Source organism: Tursiops truncatus, chromosome 16 (genome assembly GCF_011762595.2).
Source record: "Tursiops truncatus isolate mTurTru1 chromosome 16, mTurTru1.mat.Y, whole genome shotgun sequence".
Lineage (NCBI taxonomy): Eukaryota > Metazoa > Chordata > Mammalia > Artiodactyla > Delphinidae > Tursiops > Tursiops truncatus.
Genome location: NC_047049.1, coordinates 76,691,783 through 76,705,463, shown reverse-complemented (window position 1 = coordinate 76,705,463; position 13,681 = coordinate 76,691,783). Strand labels below are relative to the sequence as shown.

Here is a 13,681-nt window from a genome sequence, read left to right as displayed (position 1 = left end):
GAAAATCTCTTAGCACCACAGAAAGTTGCCTGTTGAAACAACTAACAGCACAATCCCCTTTCTCTACAAAAGAATTGAGGAGTTCTGAAACTGAGAGAGCTTTTATTGAATTACTGTTGATGGGCATTTCTGAAATGCAAGTTCTTAATGACCACAAAAGAAAGGTCCATTAACTTCTATTAACCTATGAGAAATTCTGTTCTATAATGCACAACCTAATCTTCCCATTCTGTTTCAACTGACTTAAACTTCTCTCCATGCTGATGGTGCCCAGTGTAAATTACTGATGAAGAAGTACTAGTTCCGTCCACTGAAACAGCTACATTAATAGGTGCTGGTTTGAGGTAATTCATGCATAGGTCTTCTGCACTCTTGTTTGCCTTTGGTGCCCCCTACCGTCCCTTTCAGTGCATTTCCATCTCCTGGCTCCTCTTCATTATTTCCTCCTTTCACAATGTTCCCATGTTCCCCAGAGAAAACCTGATTGGATAAAGCTAATTGATAATAGCATAAAACTGTTTGCCTTTTAAAAGGGATCAAAATATCAGCTTGGTGCTTTGTGTCCACCTAGAGGGGTAGGATAGGGAGGGTAGGATGGAGACGCAAGAGGGAGGAGGTATGGGGACATATGTATATGTGTAGCTGATTCACTTTGTTATACAGCAGGAACTAACACAACATTGTAAAGCAATTATATGCCAATAAAGGTGTTAAAAAAATAAATAAATAAAAGGGATCAAAATAATGTAACACAAAGGAATGAAACGCTAATTGTGCAATTGCATATAGGAATAGTCTCAAGTCAAATATGCTAATCACCACTTATTCAATAAAAAGGGCCAAACAATCAACTATTAACTTTCATATTTATTTGAACATTCTATAGTCTGGAAAATGAGAAAAGTGAAGATAATTTTTTCAGGTGACTGAAGCTTTGCAAACGTCAATCTGTGAAACAATGTTTGTGGAGGGGCAAGACTGATTTTGTTACGCGGGCACATTTATGAAAATCATTTCTAATCATTTTTTAATTAAATAAGGTATACATAAATTAATATTTATATTATAAAATTAGAACATTACAGACAAGGCTGAAGTCTCCTGTAAGTATTACTTTCTCCCAATCCTGGTTGTTTTCCCATTGCCCAGAGATAGCCATTATCAGCCATTGTTAAGAGTTTGGCATGTATCCATTCTTTAAATAAAAACCAGCTTTATTGAGGAATAATTGTCATACAATCAACTGCACATATTTAAAGTGTACAAGTTTTGACATAGGCATACACCTATGAAAGCGTCACCACACACTCCATATTCATCACACCGAGAGGTGACTCATTTCCCTTTGTAACGTCTTCTTCCTTCCCATCCTCAGGCCCAGGAACCCATTGATCAGCTTTCTGTCACTATAGATAGTTTGAACTTCAATAGGTTTATATCAGTGGACTCATACAGTGTGTACTCTTTTTTTTCTGGCCTTTCTCACTCAGCATAACTATTTTGAGATTCATCCATATTGTTATGTGTATCAAGAGTCCATTCCTTTTATTGCTGAATAGTATTTCATTATAAAGGTATACCCCAATATTTTTACCTATTCACCTGTTGAATATTTGAGTTGTTTCCAGTTTACAGCTATTACAAATAAAGCTGTAGTAAACATTAGTGTTCAAGTCTTTGTCTGGACACATGCTTATTAAAAACTTGGGTAAATACATGGAATAGCAACATCATGTGGTAGGTGTATATGTAAAATTTTAAGACACTGCCAAATGGTTTTCCAAAGAGATTGTACCTCTTAGCATGTCAACCACCAGGGTATGAGAATTCCAGTTCTTCCACATCCTTGCCAACACGTGATATGGTCAGTCTTAAATTTTAGCCTTTCTAACAGGTGTTAAGTAGTAGCTCATTACAGTTTTAATTAGAATTTCTCAGAAGACTAGTGACGTGATTCATGTGCTTGTTTGCATCGTCTTTGGTGAAGTGTTTCTTTGTATGTTTTGTCCATTTTGGGGGGGGGTTGTTTGTTTCCTTATGTGTTGAGGGTTCTTCTTACATTTTGGATAAAAGTCCTGTGTCAGATATATGCTTGCAAATATTTTCTCCCAGAAGTGGCTGGTCTTTCCATTATTCTAAGTTTCTCTAGAAAAGCAAAAGTATTGAAATTTGATGAACTCCAATATTTCAATTTTTAAATTGATATTGTATTTTTGGTGTTATACTTAAGAAATCTTTGCTTAACCCAAAGTCACAAAAATTTCTTCTCTTTTCTTCCAGAAGTTTTATAGTTTTAGGTTTTACATTTATGTACATGTCTTTTAAATATGCTTTAATTGCCCTTAGGTGAGTAACTAAATGTGGAATAACTGGATCATATAGTAGGTGTACATTTAATTTTTTAGGAAACTGCCAAGCTGTATTATTTCTGACTTCATTTTATTTCCTTTATTGGCTTTATGAACCATAACGCTTATTTGTGTTATTTTGGTGGTTGCTTTAGAATTTATTGTATAAATCTTTAACATATCACAGTATATCTTTAAATGACATTATAACAATCCTGCATTACAACCTTAGAAGAGTACACTTCCATTTTTCCCCTCTAGGCTTTAGAGCCCTTGTTGACACTAATTTTACCCCTACATATAGTATAAACCCCACATACATTGTTACTATTTTGCTTTAAAAAATCTATGAGCTTTTAAGTACTCTTAATAAGAGGAAAAATATCCTTTTCTATTTAACCATATATTCATCACTTCTGGTGCTCTTCATTCCTTTGCATAGATCCAAATTTCCATCTAGTGTCATATTCTTTCTGCCTGAAGGATTTCCTTTAACAATTCCTGTAATGTAGGTCTGCCAGAGATGAACTCTCTCAACTTTTGTATGTCTGAAAAAGCCTATTTTGTCTGTTTTTGAGAGACATTTCTACCAGGTACACAATTCTAGTTGACAGTTTTTTCTTTCAGTTCTTTAAAGATGCTCCACCGTCTCCTGGGTTGCATGGATGAGAAATCTGTTGTCATCCTTATTTTTGTCCCTCTGTAATGTGTCTTTTTTCCTGTGACTGCTTTAAGATTTTGTCTTTGTCCATGGCTTTGAGCAAGTTGATTATGCTGTGCCTTGGTGAAATTGTGTTCATATTTCTGGTGCTTGGTATTCCCTGGGATTTTTGGATCTGTTAGTTTAAGGTTTTCATCAAATTTGGAAAACTTTCAGTTTCTTTAGACATTTTTTGGTCCCCCTCCTTCTTTCCATTTCAGGGATTTCAGTTACATATTTACTAGGTGACTTGAAGTTATCCCACAGTTAATTTTCACTTTTTAAAAAAATTATTTTTTCTCTCTGAGTTTCATTTTCAACACTTTCAGTTGCTATGTCTTCAAGTCATTAATCTTTTCTTCTGCAATGTCTTATTGGCTGTTAATCCCAGCCAGTGTATACTTCATTTTAGGTATTACAGTTTTAATCTCCGAAAGTTCTATTTTGGGTTTTTAATATCTCCTATGTCTCTGATTAGCTTGTTGAACCTGTGGAATACAGTTATGATAAAAGTTTCAATGTCCTTCTCTGTGAATTCTAACATCTGTGTCAGTTCTGGGTCAGTTTCAATTGACTAATTTTTCTCTTGATTATGAGCCTACATTTTCCTCCTTCTTGGAAGCCTGGCCATCTTTGTATTCCAGACATTGGGCATGTACCTTGATGGGTACTGGATATTTTTATATTTCTATAGCTTATATTTGTATTTCTTGAGCTTCTTGGGATGCAGCTAAGTTACTTGAAAAGAGTTTTATTCTTTTGGGTCTTGCTTTTAAGATCTGTTAGATGGACCTGAGACAGTGCTTGCTTAGTCTAGGGATAATTATTTCACACTACTGAGGCAAAACTCTTCTGTACGCTCTACTGAATGCCCATGAAATGTAAGGTTTTTTCCCAGTCTCCCTGATAGGAACAAGCACTGTTACTGGCCCTGAGTGAGCACCAGGTACTGCTCCCTCTAATCCTCTCACGTATTTCCTCTAGTTGTCCTTTCCCCAGTCTTGAGTTATGTCCAACATGAATGTACCTATCAGTAAGTGTTATGCTGAGTAGTCAAGGGGGACATTCCATGATCTCCAGGGACCCTTTCTGTGATGTCTCTATAGGACTCTGTCCTGTGACTTCCAGCTGTCTTGATCTTCTAGCTACATCTCTTCAAATCAGGGAGTCCACTGGGCTCTGCCTGGGTTGCCTTTCTCTGCACTGCAACCTGGAAATTCTCTCAAGGCAGTAAGCTGGGCAGTCATAGGAATCACCCTGTTTATATGCCAGCTCTTGGGGATCACTCTCCTTCTTTGCCTGGTGTGCAGTGCCTTAAAAACTGTTGTTTCATATATTGAATATTTTGTCTGTTTTGTTGCTGTTGTTATTGCTTCAGACATGAGGGTAAAGCTGCTTTCTGTTACTCTGTCTTGGCTGCAAGGTAAAGTTGGCATGTATCCATTTAAAAATATTTACATGTTATAGAAAAGGCATAGATTGGTTTGTGTCTATCCCTCATCATTCTGCAACTTGCTTTTTCATTTAAAAAAATTTTAAGCTTATTTCTGGTTACCTTTGTAAAATATTCCATTGCATGATTGTATCATATTTATCCATTCTCCTATTGATGGACATTTAGGTTGTTTCTGATCTTTGCTATTACAGACAATGCTGCAGCCAGCAATCTCATGCATCATGTGTAAGAGTTCCTTTAGGGAAAGTACAGAGGTCAAATTGCTCTCCAATGTGACCATAGGAGTTTACATTCCTACAATGTACGAAGACTTGTTCCTCCACAGTCTCACCAATACATTATATTGGCAACCTTTTAAGTTTCTGCCAACCTGCCAGTTCATTATTGTTTTAATCTGTATTTCTCTTATTTTTAGAAGGTTGAGTCCCTGTTCACATTTTTATTTGCCATTTTTGTTTCTTCTAGGAATTCTGTTTTGTCTTTGCCTAACCTTATATTGAATTATGTTTATTGTACTTTAATTTGTTTGAATAAATACTTAAAATTTTAGAGACTAATCTTTTATTTTATATATATAAATTATATATAATATTCTATTTTATTGAATATAATTATAAATACAAGTATTTTATCATTATATTTTATTTTATATTTCATAATTATAAAATAGAACATTACATATATAATTAATTTCTCTAAGTTTATACCCTCTTTTATAATTTTCTATTTTCCTTTGGCACAGAATTTGAATTTTATCTGGTCAGGTTTATCAGAATTTTACGTCTTTTGATTTTTCGACTTAAGAAAGCCTTTCCTGTTACCAAAGTTATTAAGAGATTCTCTTACATTATTTTAAAGTTAAAATGTTTGACAGATAATTTAAAATAATTTTAAAGTTAATAATTTTAAAGTTAAAATGTTTGACAGTTAGATATTTAATCTATTTAAAGCTTACTTTTGTGTATACAGTGAGGCAGGGATACAAATTGTATTGTTCCTATAAATATCAAAATATCCCAATACAACTTTTTGAACTGTCCATCTTTTCACCATTTAACTGTCTCTATCATATAGCAAATTCCAAAAGGATACACGAGTCTGTGTCTTAAATTTCTTTTCTGTTCAATTAATCCACTGTTACTATTGGTTTGTAAGATCTTGCTGTTTTGGAAGGCAAATCCCCTCTCTTTGTTACTCTTTTTCAATATTATCTTGAATTTACCCTTCCATGTGAGTTTGCAATTAGGTTCCTGTTCCCCCAAAAATCTTGTTAATGTGATTGAGTTTGTAGGGAATCTTTAGATTCATTAGGGAATCATAACACTCTTTAGTATTGAGACCTCTAATCTATTAACGTGGTCTAGCTCTTTATGTTGTGAGATTTATTTTCATGTTTTTTCAGTAAATCTTTGTAGTTTTCGCTATGTTTTTTACTCAGTTTTATTGAATTTATTCCTAGTTACTTTATAGCTTTCTTTGCTGCTGTAAATGGGATCATTTCTGCCCAGTTGGTTATCGTTGGTATACAAGAAAGCTGCTGGTGTTCAATCTGTTGAACTTTCTCTCTCCTTCAAGCGAAAGTCACCTATTAGTTCTAAAAGTTCTCAGTTGACTCACTTGGATCCACCTTTGTGTCTTAGCTTAGAATAAATTCTAAATGACAAGTTGTTAAACTAACTTTTTAAATGATTGGTGATTTTGTAGGTTCCTAAGTCACCAATTTGAACCTGTGTTCTACATTCTGGGGGTACAAAGCACAGGAAACTATGCTCTCGGGTGCTGACTGTGCAACTTTTAGTTGATCACTGATAATATTCATTTGCCCTTTTCTCCTCACAACCAAAACAAAACAAAATCTCCTCTGGCTGACTCTTATTAGTTGGGTTTCAGCTTTTAACATATAAAGTTCATCTCTTTGAACAGATTTTCTCTCAAAATCTGGAGCAAGACGTCAATTGTTATATATAAAGATATATAAGAAAGCAGCTGGAAATCATACTGAGTATGATAGGGCCTAAGTCAAGGCACCAGGACACACGTGTGAGGGGTGAGTGAGGATCCTGAGGCTGGCGGAGGATTTCTAGAACAAAAGTGCTTGCTGCCCAGCCTCACCTCTTCCTCTCTCTTTTCCTCTTCCCATCCCCCATGCTCCACCCACAACATTCTAGGCGTTTTAGCCAAATACCATACTGAGAATCACCCACACTGTGTCATTCCCTTTTGGGGAAACCAAACACAGCACAAAAACTGTGGTTTTCTAGCTCATGTATCTTGATGGATAGATAATTCAAAGTAAGCTGATAGGCGAAGACAAGAGAGATTTAACCTCCTGTAGATAGCAGGGCAGGCATTGCATAAGTGAGAGGTAGAAGACCTTGAAAAACGATTTATGCTTAAATCAGAACTACAATGAGGTGCCACCTCACACTGGTCAGAATGGCCATCATTAAAAAGTCTACAAATAGCAAATGCTGGAGAGGGTGTGGAGAAAAGGGAACCCTCCTGCACTGTTGGTGGAAATGTAAGTTGGTGCAGCCACTATGGAGAACAGCATGGAGGTTGCTTAAAAACCTCAAAATGGAGTTACCATATGACCCAGCAATCCCACTCCTGGGCATATATTCAGGCAAAGCTATAATTCAAAAAGATACATGCACCCCTACATTCATAGCAGCACTATTCATAATAGCCAAGACATGGAAACAACCTAAATGTCCATCGACAGATGAATGGATAAAGAAGATGTGGTACATATATACCATGGAATACTATTCAGCCATAAAAAAGAATGAAATAATGCCATTTGCAGCAATACGAATGCAACTAGAGATTATTACACTAAGTGAAGTAAGTCAGGAAGAGAAAGATAAATACCATATGATATCACTTATAAGTGGAATCTAAAATATGATACAAATGAACTTATCTATGAAACAGAAACACACAGACAGAGAACAGACTTGTGGTTGTCAAGGGGGAAGGGGGTTGGGGAGGATGGACTGGGAGTTTGGGGTTGGTAGATGCAAACGATTACATATAGAATGGATAAACAGCAAGGTCCTACTGTATAGCACAGTTAACAATATTCAATATCCTGAGATAAACCATAATGGAAAAGAATATTAAAAAAAATGTATAAGCCTGTGCACCACAACTACTGAAGCCTGCACGCCTAGAGTCCAAGATCTGCAACAAGAGAAGCCACTGCAATGAGAAGCATGTGCACCGCAACGAAGAGTAGCCCCCACTTGCTGCAACTAGAGAAAGCCCACACGCAGCAACGAAGACCCAATGCAGCCAAAAATAAATTAAATTAAAAAAAAAAAAAAGAATATATAGGGACTTCCTTGGCAGTCCAGTGGTTAAGACTCCATACTACCAATGCAGGGGGTGCAGGTACGATCCCTGGCTGGGGAACGAAGATAGATCCCGCATCCCACATGCCACATGGCGTGGCCAAAAAAAAAAAAAAAGTATATGTGTGTATAACTGAGTCACTTTGCTGTACAGCAGAAGTTAACACATTGTAAATCAACTATACTTCAATTAAAAAAAGAACTATTTCTGCTTAAACAAATGCACCAGAATGTTGTGCTCCTGTCAAACAGTATTCAAAGCAGCAAAAATGATAATATTTTCCTTAAGTTTTTCAGTCTCTCTGTTAACGTTTTTGAATACATCATTTTTTGTGCATATATGCAAATCTACAAGGCAATCAATTTGTGTGAGACGGTGAATGCTTAAAAAGGCCACAAAAAGACATTTTAAAATTTCCGATTTGAGTTTCCCTCACATTTGGACGAGGATGTAAATTCAACCCTGTAGTAAATTACAGCGTATTGTAAAGATGAAATGGTCTCTTGGCCTGCATTCTCTCCTCGCCGCATCCTATCCTACACACAGCTGCCACACCAATCCTCCAAAAACACCGATTTTCATATGCCACTTTCCAAAAACTAGCTTCCTGGCTTCCTGTTGCTGAAAAATAGCTTCACGTGCTTTTGTATGGCATTCAAGGCTCTCCAGGATATGGACCCTCCCAAACATTTCAGTCCTGCTCATTTCTTTCACCATGCACAGGCCCATCTCCCATACATCCCAGCAAAGGTACCAGGCATCTCCTAGGCTTGTTGGCTCATTCAGCGGTGTCTGGAAAGGCTACTCCTGCGTCACTTGCCAACCCCCAGAGTCAGGAGGCAGGGGTGATGGTGCCACAGCCTGATCACATGGATTGAGAGCGGAATGATGGTTCTCCGGGAGTACACTGGGGCATTACTATGAGAAGTTATGTGGCAAAACAGCAGAGACCCACTACCACTGCCTTAACATACTCTAGACAAACGTTCGCAAATATCTGTTCCAAAAAGGAGACAAATGAACTTACTAACTCTCATTTGCGCCTCTTCCACAACACACAATTCCCCAAGGGTATATCAAGCCAATTCAACCGAGAGACTGTCCCATTCTGGAACATAAGGAGTCTCCTATAATCCTAAATCCATATGCTATCATTGCAGGTCTAACCAGTTTGCTGGGTTCATTTACACACAATGTACAACAACCCTTTGAAATAAGGAAGTATGTGGTTCAACAATATAACTTTTTATCTCAGGTTGCATAAATTTAAGTAACACCCAAAATGATGTAAAATGAACAAAAACAACATATTTCAATGATGAATCAAATAAACTTATGTTTTGAGTTGCTGTTTTCCCCATTTGAAGATAACATTCCTGATCACCGTCATTGTCTGTGAAAAGACACAAGACCAACAGTTTTCCCCCCACTTAAGGCTTTAACCATAGTATCATAAACAAACGTCTCAAAATTTGCATGAAAACTTCCATGGCAAACTGTCAGTCTGAGGGTGGTCACCACCAAGCCACTTGGCTTCCATAGGTCTTTAATCCCTTTCTTCCACACATACCCCTTCCTGTTCTAAACTTTCATTATCTTGGTTCTACAGTGAAAGAGTATCTGCAGATCTCTCTTGACCACACACTCCTAAAAGTCAGGGACTTCTCACTTTGGTTTCCCAGGGCTTGGCATTTTGTTTGGGGCATGAGGGGGCTATCAATCAATCCATTGATCTGTGCTGTACACGAACCCTATAATAAATACTGGTTCATTTCTTATAACAAAGGCAATAGGAGCTTCTCATAATAGACTAAATTCCAAGGAAAGAATGAAGGCAGGAAAGTAGTTGGTTTATTTGTACCTGCTATAAGCCAGGCACTTTTAGGTAATTTTATATATGCAATATTTCATTTAACTTTCACAATCCTACAAATTCTTACAGACTCAAGAGTTTTGAGTAACAAAACTTTGCGTGCTTAAGTGTGCACACAAAGCACACTAGTAACTTTTTGTGCTAAAGTAACACAAACTCATGGTGACGGCCTGTCAGTCAAATCCAGCACATCTGACTCTTTGGTTACCAATTCCCATTTATTGTGATTCCGAGATTCATGAGTTAATTTAGGTGCTATTAAGAAAAGTCAAAAATGTCCATTTTAAAGAGTGTTTTAAAACCCTCTCTGGGTAGCAAAGAAGGAAAAGCAGAAGGACACGGTATGACAGCAAATGGATTGTATGGTAGCCCTTTGGCAACTCCAGTGGATGATAATTGTTTTTAAGTGTCCATCAACAGATGAATGGATAAAGAAGACGTAGCAATATGTACAATGGAATATTACTCAGCCATAAAAAGAAACGACATTGAGTTATTTGTAGTGAGGTGGATGGACCTAGAGTCTGTCATACAGAGTGAAGTAAGTCAGAAAGAGAAAAATACTGTATGCTAACACATATATATGGAATCTAAAAAACAAACAAACAAAAATGGTCATGAAGAACCTAGCGGCAAGATGGGAATAAAGGCGCTGACCTACTAGAGAATGGACTTGAGGACATGGAGAGGGGGAAGGGTAAGCTGGGACAAAGTGAGACAGTGGCATGGACATATATACACTGCCAAATGTAAAATAGCTAGTGGGAAGCAGCCGCATAGCACAGGAAGATCAGCTCCGTGCTTTGTGACCATCTAGAGGGGTGGGATAGGGAGGGTGGGAGGGAGTGAGATGCAAGAGGGAAGAGATATGGCGATAATGTATATGTATAACTGATTCACTTTGTTATAAAGCAGAAACTAACACACCACTGTAAAGCAATTATACTCCAATAAAGATAATTGTTTTTAAATTAGCTTTTTGTAAATTAAAAAGAAGTTCCACTTGCATTACACTTTAGAGTTCACAAAGCACATGGGAAAAATAAGGTAATGACGGCTTATGGTTGCAATTCACAAAAAGTAGGTACAAGGAAATGGAATGAAAGGGAATAATATATATAGTCAATTTTCTTTTAAAAAATTAATGGTGAAGTGTGTTTCTGCCACCCCTCTTCTATCTGATATAATAAAAGTGGGAGTGATAAGACAATTAAGTCAGGGTTTTGAAAAGCAAACCAGCTTCAGAGCAATGCTTGCGCTTGTGTTGCCGACTTGCTATGTGGTTCCTGACAACCAACCTCAGAAATAATTCCATCATCATGAGAAGTACAGAAAGAACCACAAACCAAACCTCAAAAAGGATGCTAAGAGAAAACACCGTTTAAAAAAATTTCCCTTCCTATCAGAAGGCAGACCAAAAGGAAGTTCATCCTTCCACCCACAGATTCCCCAGAGAGCTTTCCACCGGAAGGTCGACAGCCAGCCGGACCCTCTTCTCTGAGCCTCCCGTTTCTTTCATGGCATATTAAGTGCCGATGTGGAGAGTGCCATGGGCCTCAGGACTACTCAACAGAGGGGGAGAGGCACAAAGCACGCCCCTGGTCGCCAAGAGAGTATGTACACACTTGCTGCTTTCCTGCATTTTTCGGAGCTGAGTTTTTAGCCAGAGGCTGCTCCTTCACGATAAACTGACTAAAAGCTATGTTATCTCTTTCAAATCAGTTCCTCTCTTTCAATTCTTATGTGTGAAGACAAAGGTTATTTTAAACCCTTAAGAGATTACTATTAAATTTAAATTGCCTGTAACCCTCGTATAGTAATAGATTTATGGTGGATGATAGGTTTAGTTAAAATATAACATTCTTAAAAATATTCTTAGTGGAAGATTCCAATCTGTGCGCACGTAATTGGTATAAAATTAAAATTTAAAAAATTAGACCTTGGCATTTCCGAGGGAGCCCTAAGCTATTTTTCTAGCGAGGCTGTGCGAGTGTGTGTCAGGCTTCCTCTTTTCACTCCCTTTGTGTTGTAAGTACCCTGGAGGTCATGTAATAACCAATGCCAAAGAAAAATCAAAATAGAAATTATTAGCGTGTGCCATCATGCAGCGGCGTACTCTGCCTAAAGAGCAGGAAACGGTCTAAACATCAGACCGCCGCCAGGCGTCTCAGCACAGGCCTGTGCGCGGAGGAGAGTTGCGGCCGGGCTCAGGGCGAAAGGAGGGAGCCAGGAGAGCGACCCGCGACTGCAGCCGGCTTTTAAGGCTAATAATCGCTTCGCAGCAGGTCCCGGGCAGCACTCCCGCGAGCTCCGCGGCGGGACCTGCCCTGGGAGACCTGGGCGCAGGACTGGAAGGGCGCTCGCGGCGGGTGCTGGCGACTCCGGGGCACCCGGGGACTCTCCCTGCGCCCTGGTCCGCTGCACCCGGGCTCCAGCTTACGCGTCTGAGGGCGGGGGGTGGAACCGGACGCGCACGGCAGGGGCTTTGCTGATTGCCAAGCAGGAAGTGAGCGCCGGGAAGAGCGGCGGAGAGAGGGGAGGAGCGGGCGGAGGAGGGGCGCGCGGAGCTGCCGAGGTTCGCTCCCCACGCGTCCGAAAGGCAGGGCAACCGAGCCCTGCAACCCGGCTTTCCTCCCCTGTCCCGCCAGCCGCCCGGCCCTGCTCTGGCGCCCGTCGGCCCCACTCCGTCCCCATGGCTTCTCCGGACGACCCTGTGCGCGCGGGTAAGTTGACACCGCGCCGCACCCTCACCCGGAGCGCGGACCGCAGGTCGCTAGATCGCGAGGCATCCGCGTCTGCGGCGGGGCTGTCGGGGCCGAGCTCCCCGCGAGCCCCGAGGGGCGACCTGGGACCACCCTGGACCCTGGCGCCCGACCCGGGTCCGCGCGGGGCCGGACGGGGGACAGCGGCGGCGCCCGGTCCCGGAGGGCGAGGTGCGAGGCTCCCCCCGCGAGCGGCTGCTGGTGGCGCGCGCCCCCCGCGGCCCCCTGGCCCCAGTCACCCCCAAGCGTGCCTGAGACGCCCCTTCTCTCCTCTTGCTCTCTCGCCCCAGCGTCTTTGTTCTGCACCGGGGATGCCAGGTTGAAACAAGCCCCTCAAACCTTTTCGGCAGAAAAGAGCGCAAGGGGTGGATTTCTTTCTTTCCTCCCGAGCTCTCCCTTTCTCCCTACTCACGTGCCTTCTCATTTCTCCTCTTCTCTCCTCGTTTCACTTTTATTAAATGGTTTTGTTCTAAATATTGGCCCTCGGAGCTATTTCATAAACTAGTATCCACAAAACCAGGCGGCTGATCCCACCTGTAGAGGCCTTTGGTTAGAATGGCCTCTAGTTTTGTCCTTATCGTTAAATATTTTGTTTGCACCTGAAGCCAGAATCTAGATTTTTCTTTAATCTCACTTGAATTGAAAAACCGTAGAATACTGTGCCTGTTCCTGAGACCAGGCTCTCGATTTTTCTTTAATTTCACTTGAATTGAAAATCTTCCTCCGACTTCACCTTTCAGGAATTCGCTGTCCTTGCTCTCCCATACCCTAGGCTGATCCAAAGTGAATGTTTGTGGAACATGTGAATGAATGAATGATGTATCCCCCAGAGCACACTGGGGCTTTTTCTAGTTTTGTTGAGGCTGGAAAGGCTAGGGAGAGAGCCAGATATACAGAACCACAGATACCTGCTTAGAGACACGTGTTCCCTATTTTATTTCTTGGGCTTGGGCAGGGCCGGAGCTTGAATATTTTATTGTTCATTTGGGGCTTGAGCAGTTAGGAGAATGAGATAGAAAGTATCTGGAGGTGGGTCAGAAGATTGCTAACTTGGCCTTGTGATGTGCTGGGTCTGGGAGAGTTTCCTGGAGATTTTAAGAAAGATCTAAATTCTCCTTCAAGTGGTTCTTCTTTAAGTGAGGAATGGTAAACATTTTATCCATGGGAGATGGAAGATAAGTAAAT

General features: G+C 40.2%; 1 protein-coding gene across 2 annotated transcripts in view; it reads left to right on the top strand.

Moving 5' to 3' along the window:
• Positions 1-13,681, top strand: part of EDARADD (EDAR associated via death domain) — an 89,265-nt gene that overhangs the window by 15,941 nt on the left and 59,643 nt on the right. The window contains exons 3-4 of one of the 2 annotated variants that reach the window (XM_073793645.1): positions 11,179-11,347; positions 12,383-12,457. In XM_073793645.1, coding sequence (XP_073649746.1) covers positions 11,284-11,347; positions 12,383-12,457 — 139 coding nt within the window. In that variant the 5' untranslated portion in view covers positions 11,179-11,283. The remainder of the gene's footprint in view (positions 1-11,178; positions 11,348-12,382; positions 12,458-13,681) is intronic. The other variant, XM_033842005.2, reaches the window with a different exon arrangement.